This window comes from Anoplophora glabripennis, unplaced genomic scaffold (assembly GCF_000390285.2).
Source record: "Anoplophora glabripennis isolate ALB-LARVAE unplaced genomic scaffold, Agla_2.0 scaffold72, whole genome shotgun sequence".
Taxonomy (NCBI): Eukaryota; Metazoa; Arthropoda; class Insecta; order Coleoptera; family Cerambycidae; genus Anoplophora; species Anoplophora glabripennis.
The window spans coordinates 1,341,914-1,365,653 of record NW_019416536.1 but is presented as its reverse complement, the minus strand read 5'-3'; the positions used below and the strand labels follow the sequence as shown (position 1 = coordinate 1,365,653).

Here is a 23,740-nt window from a genome sequence, read left to right as displayed (position 1 = left end):
GGGTAATTTTCATTACTTCTACTTTCCCATATCTTCATCATTTAATGTATTTTTTAAATCGTCGATCAACTAAAAGCGCTTCTAGGTCGATTACGTCCACTGGGCAGTTCACAAGTAATGATTACTCCCTGAATACACATCCACTGCCGTGTCGATCAAACGGCCCAAGTTTGGGAACATGTATTAAATTCCCGATACAACTTAATATCGATACGGAACAAATTTTAATTATGCATTTCCGCCGGATGAAACTAAATATAACGGTTCGTCCAATGTAATGCAGAATTAAATTTGGTAACTAGTTGACGTTAAGTTCTGGGTAATGCCTATAAACCAGACATATATATGCACCCAAATACATCAGGCCCAAGTTGATGTTCGGTCAGTTTTCCAAGCAGTTGGTTTTCATGTTACAAGTCTATTTAGATGTTCTGCTTTCAGCGATACTGTAGCCACTGTACCGGAACGAAATCTGTAGAAATAAATGTGTCTTATATCGATAAAAATAAATATTTGCCTACAGATGTGAGTTTTATATTTTGCAATTAAAAAAATAGCTGCTGGAAAATTATTAACGAGTTTTTGGGGGTTGTGCATGTTGTAAAATTTCTGTGGCGATGATTTTTTTGATATTTTCATAGACAAAAATAGATTAAATTCAACTGAAAGTTGTGGAAGCTCGAAATGAATTTTACAGAGGGCCTAAGTTTTATGTAATAATATTTTAGCTTCAAATACCGTGTGAAGATTTACGGCAGACGCTCTGTATGTTTTTAAGTGCGCGATATGAGGTTTTTTAAACCCCGAAGTTTTACTACTCTAATTAGGATTATATGATTAAGTCTGTGTTCGTAAAATTTTCTCGGTAAACTTTAATATAGATTCCATGTTGCCCGTCAACCATTTCTCCGGCAAAAATAATTTACGGCCTAATACCGCCCCGCAGACAATTTTACAGCCGATGCTCTATCTGAACTTTGAAACTGCAAAGGGACAGATAACACAAAGTCTACAATTTTAAAGCATTTTCAAAGGAGGATTTCGTGGTAGAGGGCGGATTTTGCGTCCGGATTATATTACCAATGTGATTGCGTTTCCACTTTTCCGATGGTAGTTACAGTTTCCGATTCCTCTTTTATAGCTCTACCAAAAGAAAATCCCAGGATTGAGGGCTTAACAACGTCTTACATGGAAGGCGATACTGTGGTGGCTAAATGTATCTCTGACCTAGGGAACCCCGCGCCAATCCTGTCCTGGTATATCAACGGAGAGTCGGTAAGTACCTCACAATCTTCGCTTTTTTTTTACTGAATTGTCTGTTTCTACGAGGGCCCTTACAACCTCACCCGTTCCACAAATCAAAATGATATTACAGAAACTTTCTCGGCCTCGCGAAAATCCTCTAACATTATAAAATTGTGTACAATCTTCGAAATATGAATTAATTTCGTAGGTGAATTTTTTCATTTCAACTTTAATAGTCATAAATCAATTCAAAAGTTTCTATAACAAGAACGCTTCGTTTTCGAGACACTAGCTGTTGAATATAAAAAGATATATCAAATTTATTATTTTTTAATTTGGTTAAATTGTGTATGTACTCAAATATGTCAACCAGGAAATACTAGAAAACACCTACCACTTTTTTGACAAGAATTTGCTGTTGTAGAAATGACCCATACATAAATATTAAGCGGTTTTTTTTAACTTAGGAACACCACCGGATTTTTTCCTTTCCCTGATACATTTTTAAGGGAAAAACTTTTTTAACCTTTTGCGAAACTCTTGTGACCTTTTAAAAAGAGAATGTTGCGGAATATCTTGCCGGATTCAATAAAAAATTTACGTACAATGGCGTATTCTAAGTGTAACTTTTTTCATTTAAGTGTATTGTTTTCTAAAACAATTTCTTAGAACAAAGCGTTCGACGCAACAATATTCTAAATGGCTTAGCCGTCAAAAGCCAAAGCTTTATTTGACCTTTTAGAATCATGTAAGGCTACAGCATCGTGAAGTGTTATTCACTACTCTATTCCGCAAAGGCATTGAACGAACTTTTAAAAAATGACAATTACGTGTTTCGTCTACTCATTATAAGCGACAAAATACATTTTTTCCATTTTACAATGCATTGATATGAAAACAAGCTGGTACAGAAACATGCGTCTAACAGTTGCAGATTTTATGTATTTTATAAGGTGATTTTTCGTTATTGAAACCAAATTTCAATCACGATTGTTGTGCTGTGATGTTGAATTTCACTACTAAAATTATAGTCTTTCCGATCTCAATTGCAGAACCAAGAGGTTGGCAGTATGTACCAGGTTCGGTCGCTGACGCAGCAACTCGGCATTGGAATATTTTAAAAATTTGTTCCTTTATTTATTTAGCCATACCCATACACAGGTCTGGTCGCCCAGATGAAGAACAGCCGCACAGGGCGACCTGGCCATAAATTCAGTTTTCAACAAATGGCCTAGCAGTGCAGTGCAGCAATGCAGAATTTGGTGTGATTCAAGGAATTTTAATTTATTACAGGCACCTTCTATTAGTCATTCATATTACAACATGGCATTTTGGGGACCTTTTGAAACGGAACAAAACGAAATTTACCATCAATATAATAAAATTGTTTGAGAACATAAATAATTAAAATATGTTGTTGCTGTTGAACTTATAATGGAAATTTACTACAAATTGTAAAAAATTATTATAATTTTTTACCTTTAGCAGAAAACTTGTTTAGGGGCGCCTATGAAACTCAAAATTTTATTGCTAGGAGTTTTTATACATGTTCAACTGACTTCGGAAAGACTATAACACAATGAGGCTCATTTTCTTTGTTATACATCCTGGTTTAGGCTGGGTTAATAGCTGGAAATAAAATTATTTTGTATCGTATTTTAAACAGAATCACTCGCAGTGTCATACTGGACAAGTAACTTTTCAGTTTCGCTCTCTTTGTCAATTTGTAAAGTGTTTTAACTGCTAGATCCTAAGAAAAAAGAAAGTATTACAAATTTTTATTTAGAATGTTGAATTTAGTAGTAGGAAGTGTAGAAACCCTGTTCCGTTTCCTTATGGGGATATTAGTTATTTAATATCTATAACGAAGTCGGCTCTATATGCAGTGCTACAAATATAGAATTTCAATTCAGTTTTATAACTCATGTATAATGTATGTGTACTACATACAGTATTCCACTCAATGTCACACATATTAACGCATTTGGGAAGTATTAAAATTTTTGTTACACAATTCTGAATGGAAATGTAGGAAATTTATTTACCTACAGATGCAGTGGGGACATCTTTTTGATTAATGCTTTTTATTTTAAATACTTATGTTATTAAACTTTGAAAGACATATCTACTGCTTGCTACACATACATACAAACTAAAGAGTCCAGATTTAAATGCATTATGCACACTATTTACGTCTAAAGGATGTGCTCAGCTGAAATTCATTTTGCTTCTAAAATTTACTTATAATAATTATAAAAAACATCTAAATGCTAGTCTGTCAACTGATGACTAAACTACTACTACTGACAATTTGGGAAGAGTGTACTGTTCGGGAAACAATAAAACCAACAGGATAACGACAGGCAGGTAACACCCTGTATATCGAAAACAGTTTTCCTCCAGTTCCGCCCTGTATAAACTGCAGTTTTATACAAAGAAAAATTTTTGTTTTGAAGAATGTGTAAATTTCCGACTTATATAAATTATGCCCCTTAAAAGTGGCTCAAGCAAATTCGTCCGGACTTGATCATTAATTGAAATATTCGAACAATGATGTTTCCGCTCGTTATAAAATATTGTTTGGGAACGGCTCTCCTTTGTGTAAATGTTATTTTTCCGCGGTATAGAAATATGAAATATAAAAAATGTGAAGAGTTGCCGGAGAATCCGTGAATTCCCGAGTGCATTAGCATATTTCACATCGCTCTTTAAGCTATTTTCGCTTATTTGATTCTTTTCATCCCAACATAAATTTTAAAGGATATAAGAATGGAAGGCTCTCGTCCGACAATGTTTGGTTTTTACCTAGGTCTTTCGCGGAAGCAATGGAGGATAATTGCCTAAAAGTATCCTTGATTAAAAGGCCGTTCTCCATACCACTGTAATTAGAAAGTAATTAAGGGAGAAGGGCAGCAATTTTACTATTGTAACAGCAACAATAAAGCTCCAAGAAATTTGCTTTGTTTATATATTTTCCAAGAAGCGTAAAACACCAAGTGGGTAATTAAAAATAACCCTCATCCTTTCAAATCGCATCCTAGATACTGAAACAACTGCAATTACATAAAAATTGTTGTAGTCAGAATATGTTTAATACTTTTTAGCAAATATTTAAAATGTGGCAACTGAAAATGTATCAGGTTTTTCTTGGCAGCGTTGAATTGTATGAATTGTATTGTAATTGTTTAAATACAATTTCATGAATTTGATTCCTTCAGTTTTGCGTTTCTGTTTTATGAGAATTTAAAGAGGCTCAATGATATATGTTGAAGAAATATATCAACAGAAAAAGTTTCGATTGTAATAGTTGTAACGGAGAATTTTAATGAGGCGAATATTAATTTGTGACACAGATACTCTTATCCAAAGCAGTGACCTGTGAACTTAAAAAATTACAATATACATTTAATTTAGTCGAAATCCAATTTAATTTCTCTGAGTTTTTACGCAGACGACAGTAGGCGGGTAGAAATCTTTTTACCTTGATTATAGTACCCCGTCGATGCAAAAAAACTCCCAATGAACTCATAAAAGCGAGCCAAATTTAACTTGAAGAAGACAGTATAAAAACATTATTCTCCAAGCATGAACGAAATTAGTATCCATTAAATATGTTCTTAATTTCATCTTCGTCCACTTTGTTCTATTTCCATTAACTGAATTTTTATTAAAATCAAAATTCTAATAATGAAATATTAAGTGGAAGAGGAGATATTAAGCATCTTCGAAGCTAAATTGAATTTGTCCTCAGCTGACTACATAAACAATTTCCGTTGTGGAGTATACAAAATTGTGCGGAATTCTAATTTTAAAATTCTGAAATGTGTATAAATCGACAGTAACATCAGCAGCTTTTATCTTGTCAAATGTTTTCGTATATCGATATTTTTGAAGCCACTCAAGAGTTTGCAGGATTATTAATAATAATCCTTTCCACCCCTTATAAAGTCACTGTTAACATCAAATTTTCCTTAATTCATCAGTATTTGAATGTTGCATGTCCAACTCGTTGGATAAGCAGAGGATTTCTCGGCTTTTTTCTCCAAAGGCATAGTAAAAAATTGTTTTTTTTTTCTCTATAACTCCTAGGTATAAGGAATATTTAAGAAAGTGACCCTAAAATATCACATAGAACCCGAAAATGCAATAATATATAAGGTGTTCCATTTAACATAACGAAGTTGTAGCCGACTTCCGGTATAACCGGAAGTGCTGGAGAGTTCCAGATATTTTAGTTGTGTTCGCCTGAGGGACATTGCCATGTTGCCAAATTTTCAATTTTTTCGGAGCAATAGGTACTTTCCTAGATATCGATCGAAGCAGTTCCCGATGGGACACCCTGTATATTGGAACTACCCCTTTACATATTGAAACCAAATAAAGTTCTTAGAGCTAATTCTGTCACACGAATCTATTCACGTCTGAGTAAATACACCGTTACATTATAATTTCCCATTCATTGACTTTTATTGGTTCATCGAAGGCGAAATTGGTCATCGTTCAGTTTTCATTTAGTTTGTTTTTAAGCCAACTTTTACGAGGGATGGTTCAGCTGTTGAATCATGCAAGATCCCCTAAGTTTACGAGCCTAATGCCCCGGCAAACGCAAAGTAATAAAACTTTTCCTTGTCGATGCTAATTCCAGCCCCCCAGAAGAATGTGAATTGTCTAAGTGACAAGGCCTTTTTCCTTAATACATTTGATTTTTGCCTCTTATTTAGTACTTCATTTTCCTTTTTCTGTGAATTAATGCAACGAAACCATTACCAACTATATAAGGCCTCAAATTTGATACGTCAGCACCTAGTGACGTCACTATTAGTGGTTTAGTCAGTCTTCATTTTAAATGATATTAAAAAAATTAATGGAAATATATCTAGGAACATTACCATTTAAAAAATGAAAGTTGCCCTTCGGATGTCTGAATTTTTGGGAAAAATAATATAACAAATTTCAAATTTCTTTTTATGCAACGAAGATGTTTCCTTTAAAATGGGACACCTGGTACTATTACGCCGTGGCAATGGAGCGCACTTAAACCGCAAGAGAGTTACCGTCCCGGAACTTCCTCTACCAAATGCCACTGTCACTATTTGTACTTCATAAAAGCCATCCCGGCCCTGAACAAATTTGCAACTTTCGAACGAAATCTAATACAAGTACTTTATATCGAAGTGGCTTGTTTGATTTAATCTCTTAATAATTAATTTCATCTTAATTACAAAATCAACGCACACAGCAGCATCCGCTTCGGAAAATAAATATATGCTTTAGATATGGCAGTTTGGTATATTCACAACTCGTCGGTAAATACAGAAACCCTTTATTAATTAATTAATTCTATTAGGGAAGCTGGGGTGTAATCCGAAATTTACATAGTACGTGTGGGGGGGGGGGGTGCTTCCTCTAAAAAGGTGATTTCCGGTAAAAATCATTATAAAATAATGATAGTGGCACCGAAGTTAAACAAATATGGGATTTTTTTGCGTTGATGTAATATTTAAACTCATAAATACAAATGATGTTCACATGTGTGGAAACAAACAGAATCGAAAATGAATACGGCGATGCCTTCTCGATGTTTGGAATAGAGGCTGCGCAAATTTTGAGTATTCTTCATTTAGAAAACCATACTTGAGGAACTTCTGCACACATTGATGTTGTTATTCGTTATGTAAAATGCGAAGGTGCTCTATAAAACAGTGAAACGTCAAATATAGCGCGTGACCTACGAAGAACCAGGATACCCCCCTAAATTTCATTGAGACTAACTATAAAAAATGCGGAGTATTTTTATTTTGTTTTTATTTTTTGTTTGTTTGTTCTTTTTGGTAATTATTTGTTTATTTTTCTTTTTGTTATATTTTTTTTAATTTTAGATTTCCATGTCCTGTTGTTGGACACTGCATGTTGGCGTTCGTACTTTAAGTAAATAAATATCCATTTTTCTCTCTATTTTAATGTCTCGCCATCTTTGAAAAAAACAAGTAAACGTACTCTCTTGCTAAAAGGATCAGTTCGCATAGTTATTGTTATTTATCTGTTATTCCCTGGATACTTTACCATCTACCATCTCCACAGATGACAAAATCCTCAAGAAAAATACAGTTTTCACAATTAAAAGTAATTATTTTTATTACTTAGTTCGACAGCTTCAGTTCTCTTTCTTGAACAAAGAAAACTGGAAAAGATGGGATTTTAATTATTTTTTAAAACGGGAGAAACAAAAACCGCTCCTTCTTAAGGCATTTGTTTTAAATGTAATCACTTCGATAACGATTCTCATGATGGTATTACTATTATAATGGTATTTAAATTAACCGCAAACAACCCGAGGCTTTCTATCAGATGCATTTCTGTGGAATTAAAATCTAATTGTAAAACTCAAAAGAACACAAACTACGTTCATATTTAATGACGCAACATAAATTGATTATTAAAGTTATTTGAAGGATCGATTTATAATAATTTTTCGTATTTGAATATACAGGGTGGACTGTTTTTCATTTCGCACAATTAGTACCTCTAAACGGTGGCAAGTAGATTAAATTAGAAATGTAGCATTATAACTTCATGGTGAGAAAGTAAACTGATTTAAATAAAGTTACCTTAACAACAAGAAATTCTTTTATTTTTTTAATTAATATAACATTTTTATCTAAAATATTCCAATGGAATTAGATAGGTGGAAATTTATCTAGTTGTAAAATATGACTACGATATTACCCCGTAATATCTAGTAAGTAGTTAAGTATCAGCAGAGCCACCAGACATATACCGGTTCCGATCTTATTAGTAGTTTGTAGGTTATCCACACAAAAATACTTTCAAGTTTGTAAGCACCCTGTATAATAAATAAAGTACCAAATCATCTTAAGCTATTGTATAACTTCAATTCATTATTACCGTTTTTTTTTTTTAGTACGTCTCTACTCCGTCGTGGAAAACATAATGCGCGTTGTGTTTTGCAGCAGTGAGGAAAATTTAATACAGATAACGGGACGTCTTCCCTTTTTGTTTCGGTGGAAGCTTAAATTTTTCAAGGAAACGTTATTCGCGTCGCAAGTATATTGTTCTCGGTCGACGTACCTACGTACAGCAAAAATACATTTTTAATATCACCAAAATGGTTGGTTTCGTAATAAAAATAAAAGGATAACAGACGAAACTGAAAATATCTCTAGAAACGCGCTTACATACGGAAAGAGAATGCCTCTTTTCCGTTTTTTGTTACCAACATAGCAAATAGCAAATGTAATATAACTCGACTTTTCACCTTCGGGCCCCCCTTTTCTCGACCTGTTCCCATTTTAAATTTGTTCTTATATCGAATTTAAAGCGTAAGCCTAACAGAGATTCTCAAAACATAATATCTAGTTCAAACAAAGAAAAAATTAACATTTTAGTACAAGTTTCAGCAATAATGGGGTTAAAATTGAAATTGACACTACCATATATTTTTTTTATTTATTTTATATTATTATCTTTACCCTAATTTTGGGAATTACTCAAGGAATTATCAAAAATGGCATAATGAAATTCCCATTATATCCTCTCAAGTAATCTGTGTCTAACAATTTTATTTACTAATTTGTAACACACTGTATACATAAAGAACCAACAAAATGGAACGAATAACGAATCTGAAACTTACTTTTTGTAAATATGTGTTTTTTTAAAGAATGAAGTACGAGTAAAACAAATAACCGTAGTATTTTATAAACTATGTTTATGGAAATATAAGATTATCCTTGTTATACACAGAAAAATGTACTTTCCGAGGGTTAGTCTTCCATCCAAGAAAATTTCGAACCAGAAAATGTAGTTTCCAACACATACAAACGCCATTCGCCTACTAATAGTTTCCATTCATCTTTTATATGTGACCAATTTATTATTTTCTCAATTTCCTCCGTTGTAGTTTTCGTATAAGAAAGGTACATACATATATTTTACGAGTTCGAATGGTGCTTTATACTTACAAACGTTGTTGAAAAACGTATAAAAATATTAGAAATGCCATTTTGCAGCAATATTCTTGTACAATATTAAAATGCGATTTGGTGTACAAATATACTCTAAAAATTCTAATGCCAATGTTCACTATTTATCAAAAGGGCAAGTTGAAAGGAATTCAAGTTAAAAAATTTACATTCTGTCCAAAACAGACAGAATATTTTCCTCTAAATCGCAATTTGTACTATTTACAAAGTTAAAAGTGAAGCAAAATTAAAAATATCTAATACACGGTAAATATTTATCGTCAAAAATATTGTTAACGTGAAACACTGTTATTGTTATAGTTTTCCGAGGACTTAAAATTAATGTAAATACTAGTATATATCAGATTTAATTTGTAAACATTCCAGTAATAAAAGGAACTAATATGATCAAAGTAAACTCAAAGTCATTAATATTAACTGAAACTAAGTTTTAAAAGAAAGCCAATATAGAAGTCCTTTGATTACACCTTAATGTGTAATTTATTTGCAAATAAATACATACATAATTTATTTTTATATCTATCATTAACGTTAACACCTCGAAATTTAAAGGGCCTTTTCAGGTTCGGTAATAAAGCTGCGATGCTCCTCCTCCATCCAATTTCTTTCGTAGCCAGTTTAATTTGAGGCAACTAACATAAACGTAAACATTTTAACTTTTCAAATTAACTTGAATGATAAAGCCCGCTTGCTTTGCTTGGCGTAGGTATGTTTCTTTACAGGCAATGCTTGTCCTGGAAGGGATGTTCTTTCCCACAAAAAGGTTAACTGACTTGTGCTAGATTATTATCTTTTTGTGTATAAAAACGTTAAAGAACTGGGTCAAAAACTTTGTAGAGGTTGTTCCGTATAACAATTTTAAAAGTAGTGTGTGTAATTGTGTGATTAACCGAAACCCTTAAAATATTCTGCCCAGAGAAACAGCTTCGCTTTTAAAAGGTATATTTTTTTGTGATTTTGAAATTTTCCTTGAAATATACTTTTTACTTACCCTTAGTTTTGTAGAATTAGTTTGTATTTTCTTCCATAATTCTATGACTTTCTGTCACCTGTATAAAAATATTCATTTAAACAATATTACCCATAAATATTGACAAATGCATTGTTACAATTACACTATTAATGAAAAAAAGTTTGAAAAATTATTAACAGTGAAATTTGCATTTCAATTCACTTTATTTCTGGATTATATTATATAAATTCCGTCACATTTTTGCCCACACTAAAGTCACACTAGTGCGGATTCGCACCGAACGAACTTTTCAGACTTTTTAGTTGGGCCGACAATAACAGACTGAGGCCAGCTGTGGTACGACTCGACTGTTTGGGCTATAGAAGGAATTATCGCGGTGGGGAATCCTCGGCAGGTGCGAATTCGCACTAGTGTGACCTTTGAGGGTTAAAACCGCTTTTATAGTAATTTTTTTGTTTTGTAAATGGAATATTTGGGTAAGAAATGCCTAATTATTATTATCATTAACACAAATGTAACACGGGTGTTCTGATTCGCATCGGGCCACTCCGTACAGTGAGGAACAGACACGAAACTAAAATTTCATCGAGGGGGACATTCTCGCAGTTGTGAGGAATCGGCGTAATCCCCGGTGGCCGTGTTTTTTATAGTGATAGATATTCCTCCCCCGATCAAACCCCGCGACAGCCGCCGGAATAAGAGAAACCACTCAATTATTTCTCCCACTAAAAAATCCAATTGTTCCAGGTCCCATTGAACGCAGTTGGCGAGCCGACGAGCTCGGAGCCCGACGATGTCGGCCTGGTATCGCGCTCGATCACGTTGCGCTACCCGGTCGAACGCAAACTATCCCGGGGGGACAGTATAGAGATACGCTGCGTATCGGCGATGCCCGGGGTGCCCCAGCAGCCCCTATTCACCACCCACACCGTACCCCTGAGGTCCCCCAACGATCCTCAAGTCATCAACAACCAGAAGCTGCACTGGTACGGCGGCGGATACAGCTTTGCATCGCCCCGCTCCCGGCCCCTCCACATCGCCCGGCTGCTGTTCGCCGCTGTGGCGGTGAGATGGAGCATAGGGAGGATTTTTAAGTAGGTAGCGTGTGAGGAGAGAATTTGTAATTTTTCTTTGCGGCGCGGGACAGATAGATCGGGCTTGAAAGGTGCTTAATTCGCTGCCGGCCCCGGGGGACCCCTAAAGGTAATTACTATACGGGGACCTGCGGGCCCAGATTCGGGTATAAATTTGTCTATTTTCTACCGGTGGCTCTCGACTTCCCCGACTCGGCAGCATCACCGACGGGGTTAGAAGCGGATTTTCAAATGCGTGTAGTTTAATAAACGAAACTCGTCGCAACTTTCTCTTGCAGAAGGATCCAAATCTTTAGTCTGATCAAGAAACGCCAGCATTTTTCCCCCGTTGCTTCCTTGGGGGTATGTACCTTGAATATTCGAACAAAACGATATAATAACATACAGGGTGATTCACAAATGGTGGCCAAAATTGAAACCTCGTTTTCTTTGCTCAATTTTAAGGGGAGTCTTTCCTATAAAGTTAAAAATATTATTTTTTTAAATAATTTGAAATTGGGCACATGTATTTACAGAGTGACCCATTTCAAAGCGGGCTACCCTCATAACATTTTTATTTAAGGAGCGATTTCGACGAAATTTTTTTTGAAACGTGGAATGGGGAAAGGTGTATTTTGGGGCCAAGCGGCGGTTTTTTAAAACTAAGGCCTACTAGATCACATTCAGAGGCTGAAAAATCCAGAATCTATATTAGCGATTTTTTTAGAAAAAAATCTACGTACGCCACTGGATTCGGCGTCCCCTGAAATCGACTATCAAATTTCATAAAAAAATATTCAACATTAACGATTCTACGGTTAAATTGCTGTCAAGTTGTTTATTATGCATTAAGAAGTTTTTTATCTAGTAACCCATGCGATAACAAAAAAAAAAGTATTCTGTTATATTTTTGTTTAAATTGCTCAATAATTTAATAAAATGTGAGAACTTGTTGAGGCTAGTAGATTTTCATGTTCCTCGAGTGAATGCTAGAAACAGGCATCTTTTGGAATTAAAAAAAGGTCGAACAGATTTGTACAAAGCAGCGCCTGTTCATCAGATGTGTGCCAGCTACCTAGAAGTTGAATCACGGTTAGATTTATTCTGTTCTACCATCACTTGTATTAAGCAGGTTTATAATGTACGCAACTGATTTTATTTTGTGACTTTTATTGTACTTTAGTTTTGTCTATTGTCTGTTTTTAATTAGTGACTGTTATTTTTTCTTTTTTAATGTTTTTTAACTTTTATGTATGTATCTTTGACACTTTTCTTTGTTGTTTCTTTTGTTTTACATCATTTAGATGACTGACTTCTTGCTTCTTCTCCTTATCCTGTAACTGGGCTTTATCGCTCGTTGGATATTGTACTGATAAATAAAATAAATAAAATAAATAAAATAAAAATAACAAATCAGTCACAACAAATATTTAATAACATTTAATAGACATCATTATATCAAAATACAATGAAACAAACAGAAAAACAAACGAAAAATTTACAAAACACAATAAAATTAAAATTAAATTAAATTAACACATGAATAAACTTTAAATTCTGAATTTTTCAACTAAATCTCCATATAACTGAATGAATATTTGTGTAAATGTTGCTTAGTCACTAAACAAAATTTGATAAATGTTAACCCAAAGTTATTCATAATAGTGGCAATCTTTGATTTATTTAAACATGCTCTAATAACACAGTTCCATAGTGATGAACAATATTCCTAATAGCAGGCTTTGCAATTACTTAAGCTTCTTGATGCATAATAAAAAAGTTGACAGCAATTTAGCCATAGAATCGTTAATGCTGAATATGTTTTCATGAAATTTGGTACAGATTCATTTCAGGGGACGCCGAATCCAGTGACGTACGCAGATTTTTCTAAAAAAATCGCTAATTTTATTTACCATTTTGTGAATATACTTTATCTCGCAACTCACCAACTACATGGGTGTACAAATTTTTAATAAACTTCAACGGTATTTAAGAGAGATAAAATAGAATATAAATTATTTTATATGTGAACTGAAAAAGTACCTCGTGGATCTAGGGAAATAAACAGTTATACAGAGTGTTTCAGAAAACATGGGCCAACGTTCGGGGGCAGATTCCTAACCTAGAAACAAGATCATTTTTTCATATCAACATGGATCCGATTTCGCTTCGTTTCTTAGCTAGGGGATGTCAAAGTTTTAAAATAAAAATGTTTTTTCCAAAAATCCAGATTTCCACTTGAGGGAATTAAATGAAATTTGGACAACTACCTAATACACACTCCTAGGTATTATTATGTTAAACATGCATTACAGGACCGGACTTACTCCAAGACCTTGGATTTAATCGAAAAAAAATTGGTTCTCCGTTGAGATTTCTAACTCGGAAATTAAAATTTTGGGACACTTTCAACATTTCCTATAAAATGTTATATTATATTTATCGAGTTGATTATTGTAAGTACGTTTACAATTCATAATTAATTCTAGATAAATAAATAATTGTTTATATTACATTTAAAATACCGAAAACTCGAGGGAAAACGAAAAAAATAGTAAGAGTTAATTCTTGATCAAAATGAGCTATAATTTAACCCATGTAATTATAAATTAGAAATCTTAACGGAGAACCAATTTTTTCTTTCATTATATCCAAGGGCTTGCAAGTAAGTCCGGTCCTGTAATTCATGTCCAACATAATAATACCAAGGAATGTGTATTCGGTTGTAAATAGTTAGTTGTCCAAATTTCATTTAATTCCTTCAAGTGAAAATCTAGATTTTTGGAAAAAACATATTTTATTTGAAAACTTATACACCTTGCAGCTACCTCAATATATTTCTTGTAAAAATAATCTTGTTTTTAGGTTAGAAAACTGCCCCCGAGCGTTGGCCCATGTTTTTTGAAACACCTGTTTTGAAGTTGAAAAACAACGACCACGTTTTTTTAAATTTCACACCGAAAAAATAATACATGAGTCATTTTAATAAAAGGCCACAAAACACCACAAATTAAATAAAGCTATTCGAAACTTTTTACAAAACACTGACACTGTACATTGAGACAACCGTTGAATATTGTCCTATTTTGACTTCAGGAATATCCGCATAGGTTGTACGTAATTATTACTGAAACACCTTGTATATCATTAAACTGGTACGTTATATTTAGCTAAAGATTATACATGCGCTTCACTAATAATGTCATGGTCCAAAAAACAAACTTAAAATCATTGCAGGGAAAACTTTGGTAATATAGGAGTTTTTATGTGTATTCCCTCTGATATATTTTCTAAAAAGCCAATTACGGGTTGCGCGGGTATAACTGACATCCTATTTGAGGAGGTAGAATAGCCGTACGTGCAGTGCAGCACAATGCAATTCGAATTGGAATCAAGCGACGTTCCGAAGGTATGTGTGGGCGCCAGGTATTGTTAAGTAATTCAGTGGAAGAAAGGAAATATATTTAGACCCGCGTGACGAGAAAAAAATGAGAATTAATTACGCCTTCGATCCTATACTTAGGGATATGCGTAGGGGAAACGGCGTTCGACTGAAAGAGGATGTCACTTGAAACCAACATGTTCGTGGTCACATTGTGTTACTATCACTACTAAAATTTAGTATTGGACAGATATGCACCCAGTCTATTCTTAAAATAGTTCACTAATATCACACTAACAATCGATGATGATAAATTGTTATATACAGATCAGCACTTCAGGCCTAGTAGACTGTTTTCCTCCAACACTTTTGATCCTGTGTTCTTTCTTTCTAATCTGTTTTGTTACATTCTTCCAAATCGTCCATTACTTCCACCTTGTCTTTGGTTGTAGGTGGAAAACCCTGTTCGTCAGATGAAACTGTCTTGTGGATTTAAAATTTCCTTTCTTCAGTTTGAACTCATGTCCACGCACTCGATTGTCTTATAATTAGATCACCACGGAGACGGAACTCTTAAAAAATTGTTTAGCTTGACCATTGGTACCTTGTTCAATATAAGAGGGTCTCATAAGTCCAAAGCAAAGCCTCACTATAAATTGTTAACGTTTTCCAATAAATTTTTCATACTGAATTTATACGACTTGGCAACGACATTTTTGAGTTAATTGAGTCGTTATGAGTTGACGCTGTAACAAACTATTGTCCATTCCAATCAAGAGGGTTGTTTTTGCCAAAGTGAAGCATTATTGGGATTAGCGTATATAAAAAGAGGTTTTGTTACGGACTAGATGTTGGTATCATATAAGGAAATAAGAAAGAGTAATTGGTTCAATACTGATCTCTGCGGGATTCCACTAGAACCAGGTATTTTCATGGAAAATGGTCAATCACTCTGACCTTCACAAATCTGTGAAATAAAAAAAAAAACAATCGGTTCAAGCTTCCACGAATGCCTAGATTCTAATTTATGTAACAATATCTCATTGGTATTCTGTCAAACACTTTGGAAAAGTCCAAATAGATGATATCGTTTGGGTTGTCTATGTCTGTAGACAGGATCCAGTCATTTGAACAGTGAACCTTAGTGTTGATTTGTTATGTACAAATCCATCTTGGTCCATTTGGTTCGACGTTTTCACATAATAGAAACCAACTATAAAGTTCCCATAACTTTGAAAACAGAGTGACAAATACTAAGAATTTGCAAGACCCTTTTGTTCCGACACCTGTTTCCCCTACAATTTATTTTTAAGGGTTTACCAAATGAGAAATATATTGAGGTAGCTAATTAGAAAAGTTTTTCGTCAATATTAATTGGAATACAAATTTCGAACTTTTAAATATTTAGAATATAAATTGGTTCTGTGGGCAGATATTGTCATTATCTGTCACGCGTGGGTTATATGTAAATCGGATAGGACATGTAAGTGGTACACTGCCATATGAACTAAAGATTTGGGAAATCTAAATACATCGGTTTTAAAACGTTTATGCAAATTATAATTAATTAAATGAGGATACTTTGGTGAACGATAACTTCTTTTGATGTTATTCAATAGTTTTCATTATAAAGAAATCATTACGACCATTTTTTAAAATTTAAGGAAAATCTTGGGCTAAATATACAAGGCTGCACAGGGACATACATAATTTAATATTTACACGTCTGTGGACAAAAAAAGTTTTCGACCAACTAAAATAGAAATTTACGCTTCAGTAAATCAAACTTTTTTCAGCGGCGTGATGCAATAATCCCGAAATCACACGAACACGGTTTCATTTATAAAATTCCTGGTAAGCGCGAACACATTTTGCAGAAGAAACCGGTTTTGCATAGGTGTAGACTGTAATAATGTGTAATTCCCTCATCATTATTTATAGTTGCCGGAGCGGCGAAATGAGCGAGCAGTTCCTCGCCGAGGAAAACAAATGAAAATGAAAAATTAATGCACTTTAGATGTAAAAAAGGATGCTCGCACCAGAACGTTACATATCTATAAATTTAACTTACTTTCACGTCATTTAAAAAAAAAACGTATAACAGCCTCGATAAATCTTCCTCCTGGCAGGCCCTGTGAAATGCTTATAATATTTCATCAAACCTGATGGTAATCCACTAGCGAACGTACTGCTTATGCGAACGCGGTTACCGGAAATTCTTTGATTCGGTTCGAATCGAATAATTATAGTTCTAAAACAAGGGCTGGTGTGAAACGAAAGAAATGATTTATCCCAGCGTAGGGGAAATATAACGGGATCTTTGTAAAAGCTTTTCACGACTTCTCCATTGACACAATTAACGTCTGGATTTCCATTGGATTTAATAAATACTACAAAAGACGCGAATATAACTGAGAATACAGACTAAAAAAAGTATAAACTGCGGTGATACTATTATTACTATTGTACATGCAGTGGACTTTAATATACAGAGTGTTCTATAATTGTACGCCAGTTCCTAACTAGGTTCTACGTTCAAAGAAGAAAAGTTACAAATAAAACTAGGTCAAAAAACGGAATATCTTATCCAAGTCCTCTCTTTTGTAAAAAAAAATAAACCAAAATTTTAAATCTCTTGAAAAAAACTAACCACGAAAGGGTTAAGGCATTTTTTATCTCCACCAATTCAGTTTTGGCCTATTTTCACATAAAATCCCACCTTGTTAAGAATTAAATAGTTAGTAGTAATAGTTGAGAATAAAATAGAATATTTATTCTAAAATCTCGGAAATATTGAATACATTTAAGAGGCTGTGATCCATTTTTCGGCCTTTGTTTATTTTTTTTTAATTTTTGAACGTATAATCTAGTTGTGAAGTCTGGCAGGCAAATTTTGGTTCCACAAATAAGATCCACTTCTTATTTGTGGAAGGGCGAAATGGGCGGTGACTATTAGACGCTTTCATTATAGCCATCTTTCTCTATCGCACAGATTTCTATGACTTACTTTATCGCTCTCACGTAACGGCAGATGGACCATCGGTACTTTCCGAACCTGTATACAATTTAGAAGACAAGTCGAACGTTAGAAATCAATTAATTGTTCGTTATGTCTACCAAATAGAACCGAAAAAGAGTTTTGTAAAGTTTGGTTAATTTGTCAAGAGAAATTGGCAAGTAAATTCAATAATAGCGAATTAATATCAGTTGATAAACCGAGTTATAAACAAATATTTTACAAAAGTTAAAAAACTAATGAAATATAATTGAAAAGAAAAATTTTTCACTCAAAGAATTTGTTATTAGAGAGTTAACCTACTTATATGTAACATCCTGTATACCTTCAAAAAACCGCTAAATAAATTGTTATCTCGACGTGCGTTGAAACGTATTAGTAAAGATATAGCCCACCCTTGAGATTCCTTTTATAGCGAGCAAGTTGCGAATACATATTTCAGAATCCATTCACCGTAATCTTATCATCACTGGAGCCGGTACGAATCACTTTTTCATTCATATACGTAGGGATCCCCGTATTATACCCAGATTTAGGTGTTCGTCTGACCCGGGCAAAGAAACGCAAACGTAGGGAATAACGTCTATCTGTCCTTCGCCGTCGATGCAAGAGGAATATATTAAAATAACTCTAGGGAAATAATTAATGTTAATATTTGTAAGAGTAGGATAGTAAAAAACTGTTTTTGCTCATTTCTGATGATCGACTCACTGGTGTTTGACGACGGATATTGCCGGACGGGTGTCCGAACGCATCATGGGGTCATTCCCGTGTTTACATTAAATTTCAGCAATATACCCACATAATTAATTTGACGTACATAGTACATACGTGCATGGATAAACAAACTAACCTTTATATATTGGAAAATTTTTATTTCTTTTGCTGGGATCACACAGAGCGCTATATTCGCTGTATCCGCTAATTCCGTCATATTTGTTTTAAAGGGTTAGGCTACTTTGTTCGCTAGCATATTAGAAATAGCCACCATTGTTGTTCATAGTTCATGGCACTGTATAGCGACCATAGTGGTTTGTTCGCTATGTTCGTGTAAATGGACATAAAGCGCAACGCTACTTTATTCGTTAGCATATTGAAAATAGCCACACAGAGCGCTATGGCAATTTGTACAACGAACATAGTGCCCTATGGTAATTATTTTCGCTATGTCCGTTAATGTACCTACATTAAAAATAACCACCTTTGCTTTAAATGGGCAAAGAGTGCTTTGTTGCTATGTTCGCTACCACCACTGTTGTTTACAGTTAAACCACACTGAGCGCTATGGTACTCTGTACAGCGAGCATAGTGCTTTATGATGCTATATTCACTATGTTCGTTTAAATGGACATAAAGCGCTATGCTACTTTATTCGTTAGCATATTGAAAATAGCCACACAGAGCGCTATGACAGCTTGTACAGCGAACATAGTGCCATAAGATAATTATTTTCGCTATGTCCGTTAATGTACCTACATTCAAAATAATCACCTTTGCTTTAAATGGACAAAGAGCGCTTTGATGCTGTGTTCACTAGCATATTAAACATAGCCACCGGTGTTGTTTACAGTTAAACCACATTGAGTGCTATGACACTCTGCAAAGCGAGGATAGTGCTTTATGGTAGCTATATTCGCTATGTTCGTTTAAATGGATATAAAGCGCTACGCTACTTTATTCGTTAGCATATTGAAAATGGCCACACATAGCGCTATGGCAGCTTGTACAGCGAACATAGTGCCCTATGATAATTATTGTAATTATTTTCGCTATGTCCGTTAATGTACCTACATTAAAAATAACCACCTGGACAATGGACAAAGAACGCTTTGTCGCTGTGTTCGCTAGCATATTAAACATTGTCGCCACTGTTGTTTACAGTTAAAGCACACTAAACGCTACGACACTCTGCATAGCGAGTATAGTATAGTATATTCGCTATGTTCGTTTAAGTGGACATAAAGCGCTACGCTACTTTATTCGTTAGCATATTGAAAATAGCCACACAGAGCGCTATGGCAGCTTATACAGCGAACATAGTAATTACTTTCGCTATGTCCGACAACGTATCTACATCAAAAATAACCACCATTGTTGATTACATAGAGACCACTATGGTAGTTTGTATATCTAGCATAGCGCTCTGTGTTCGCTTTTGTTACCGTATACAGCGATCATAGCGCACATTGCAGTCTGTGTGACCTTAGCTTTACTGATGAATATTTCCTTGAAAGAAGTGCCTACTACAAGCACATCGGATCCTTTCACCGTACGGGTACTTGAAGTTTATTTAGAGTTCGCGGTTTCCGTCCGCACATGTTCTAAACTAAATAATTTACGCTCGAACTTCAATAGGATCTCGAAATTAATTTGCAGTGTTTTGACGTAAACGCATTAAACGCCAAGAACCATAAAAAGTTATATAAGGGGGCGCTGACGCTTTGATATCCATCTGTATAAAGAGCTTTTCTCAGCTCATTTATGAGCTTTTATAGGGCGTCTAATGAACGCAGCAGGGGGAGAGGGATGCGAGATCTAACAAACAATAATGAACAAGCCTGCCGTCTTCCCAAAATGAAAACATTAAGTATTATATGCGATATACGGGTACATTGTTCTATGAAATAAGGACAGTTTCTAGTATAATGTTTTACTTTTTGATGTAAAATCAACTGTTAAATAATCGTGAGAACAAAGTTAAACAAATACAGAGTGTCCCATAAATAATAAACCATATTTCAAGGGTAGCTTCCTTGCATATAAATCATCTGAGCTTCAAGGGCAAATATTGTATGAGAAATATGTTTTAATTTCGACAAGAAAAGTACTACTTCGTTGTTGAACGGAACGAAATGGATGACAGACATTAAGATGAAACAGCAAATACGAGTGTGTCTGAAAAGTGAATTAAATTCAGCATTACTGCTAATTCTCGCCAATAAACTTGACAAAAGGCCTTTATTTAAACATAAACAGAGAGCGAATCTCCTCAAAGACATCTAGTTAAAGCACCACGGATGTAAATCGTCTGCCGAAGACGAAGACCTCATTTTTAAATAATAGAAAGTGATATTTCTATTCGCCCGCGACAACGTCAAAAATATGAGGGAAAAAAGTACTCTCCCCAACTCATGGGAACCATATATCCTCTTAGAAGTGAAACTGTATAAAGTTATACATGCAGGAATATAAAGGTTTTTGCCATATATTTTGATACAGCGCAAACATTTCCGCGGGGAGTACTATTAGTTGACACGCGAACTGGTTAGGGCTACTAATGATAACAGAGTACGTTCCTCTAAAACCGGAATATTATGCATTTACTTTCTGCTAGTGTAGTGTTTGCTTTGCCGATGTTTGGAGACCAGCGAGCCTGCATGGAAATATACAGTTAGCGAGATACAGATATTAAATTGTTACGCCAGCAATGATTGCAGTAGCAATTTGTTTGATATCGGTTTATTTGATGCTTAACGGGCATAATATAACAATATAGATTTTTGAAAATGACTTTCCACGTTAAAACGCCAAAATAACTTGTATATTTTATTGAAGATGTTGTAGATAAACTATTAAGAATGCTACTACTCTCTCGATTTTATATAGTGTGTTCAATTTTTAGAAAATTTTGAAGTGACTACATTGAAGATCTTTTGAAGTCAATATCCTAAAAAATTTACAGAAGTCCTTATTAAACAGAACATCCTATGTACTTCGTAATAAAAATAGTACCTATCTCACTTATCTTGATACTATTTAAAATTCTTTAATTACCTTTTAAGCTATTACTGATATTTGTGTATTTCATTTTTAACTATAATTTTACATGATTTTACTATTGAAAAATTGTTGATTGCTAATCTCTATACTACTACAACGTTATAATGACAAATAAACACCATAAATAGCAGAAAGACATCCTTATTTTTTTTTGTAACTTAAATTGGTAAAATAATTGTGAACCTACCGAAATAACATTGATTTCATTTTGATGAGTAAAAAGTTTGTCATTTTTTACTTAAAAAATTGTAATAATTATTTTTCTGTAGTAACCGAATTAATTCTACATCGTTTCCACGAGCTTTTCAAAATTATTAGATAAAATTTGTTGCTTCCGATAAGCCAAATATGTGGTAAAAACTTTGGCACTTATTTCTGGGAAATTTGTCAATATCCTAAACAAAATTTTTGTAAAATCCTTATAGTTTCCGAGAAAAAAATTATTGAAGTTGTAGTACATTCAACCATTACATAGCTGGACAATTGTAGTCTCTAGCGTTATTCGTAATACGCGTGGAGAGCCACATGGCCTCAGCGACACCGAATACTGAAATCCGATTTTATAATCGTCGTTGTAATAGTGTTTACAATAGTTTTTTAGTAGTTACTGTCACAAATGGCTTGCGTGTATCGCAACTCGGAGTTGATGGATATCGTTTTAATTTATGGTGAAGCAAGACAACATTTGTATTATGGTGAAGCATTTGTGTTATAGTGAGACAAGACAGCATTTGTGTTAGTTCTATAAAATTATATTTATTTGTTTCCTTGCGAAGTTTTTGTCCATTTTTATCACACTTTGCCGCAATGCCGTTCGCATTGTTCGAGGTCAGATTTTACAGTGGACCAGTTTCCAGTGCCATGCATTTTTAAATCATTTTCGAACTACCCTTTTTGATTTTTTCTTTACAAAATTGTATTTGTAAGGGTCCCCTGTACATCCAAACATTTTTTTTGGATAAGTTCTGAACCATCCTGTATAATGTTTCAGGTTTTACTTTAATTTGTTCTAAGACTTTATATTAATACTTTTAGGATCGGTACAGGTACTTGCATTAAAAGGATAAAAACAGATTTAGTAAATATTTAAGGTTTTATTTCCGATGCATAATCATGAATTCCACAAACTCTGCGCTTCTAAATTGGCAGTGCTTCTTGCCTGTAAAAAAAAACCGTTTAATTAATTTGTTTCATTCTATACAAAGGGGTCTAAAATTTGGCTAAACTTTACGGCGGATTCTACATAGCAAATTAACAAAAAATCTAATATAACGATAAAATTAGTTTTTGAGGCGTTTTTGAGTATTATTATTCCTGAATTAAATTTTTTCGACATTTTGCAAATTTTAGTGGTTCAATGATTCCAGTAGCTTTAAAAAAAATCATATACTTCATAACTACAACGATGTCAGTTAGCATTTTTTTTGTAAAATTAAAAATTGGAATGTAAAATGTAAATATGGATATTTACCCGGGTTCCTCGCCAGACTGAGCCTGGACGTAGTAGCTGCCCAAAGTGGCAACGGCCACAGCCACGAAGAAAACTACGCTCAAGAAATTCATGTTGCAGTTAGAAAACACAATCTGTAATGAAAACTTAAATTTATTATCAGCAAAAAATGTTGAAAATATACTTTCAAATTTTATTTTAATTTTACAAAAATGACCGGCTTCCAAAAGTCACCTAAAAACATTGGCAAATATTACTACATAAATAAAAAACAACTTACCTGTTCACTTAATATGCTCACGATTGAACTCGCTTGCTGGTACTTTGTTTCACGGATATTTATACAAAATGTGAATGTGTAATTAGAGTAATTATATGTATAATTTTTAAAATTATCTTCCACTTTGGAATACAGACAAATTATCTTTTAAATGTTAATTATTAAAGAAAGTAGTTATCAGTCGTTTGGTCAACAATATTTTAAAAGGTTTATTTAGAAATTTCAAATAGCCTTATCTGCGAAACTAAAACCCTTTTAGTGGCTATTATTTTAATTACCGTTAATAATATTGTTAAGTGGCATGTTTACATGCAAATTTTTGTAAAACTCACTGTTAACTTGAACCTATGAGAGGTAAGACGATTGCACTTATTTTCAGCATTTTTATTACTTAGCTTACGAACTAGCAACTTTTAACGTTTCTGTCACAAATATACCAATTTTGTAGTACCAGCATTCAGTATATTTCCTACAAACAGGTTTTTACACAGAGTCAAGGGGTTTTTATTTTATTTTAATAGTGAGTTAATACAAATAA

General features: G+C 33.9%; 1 protein-coding gene across 1 annotated transcript in view; it reads left to right on the top strand.

The window, feature by feature from the left end:
- Positions 1 to 11,319, top strand: part of LOC108908984 — a 114,498-nt gene extending 103,179 nt beyond the window's left edge. The window contains exons 4-5 of the mRNA XM_018713188.1: positions 1,142 to 1,275; positions 10,969 to 11,319. Coding sequence (XP_018568704.1) covers positions 1,142 to 1,275; positions 10,969 to 11,319 — 485 coding nt within the window. The remainder of the gene's footprint in view (positions 1 to 1,141; positions 1,276 to 10,968) is intronic.
- Positions 11,320 to 23,740: the final 12,421 nt, after the last annotated feature.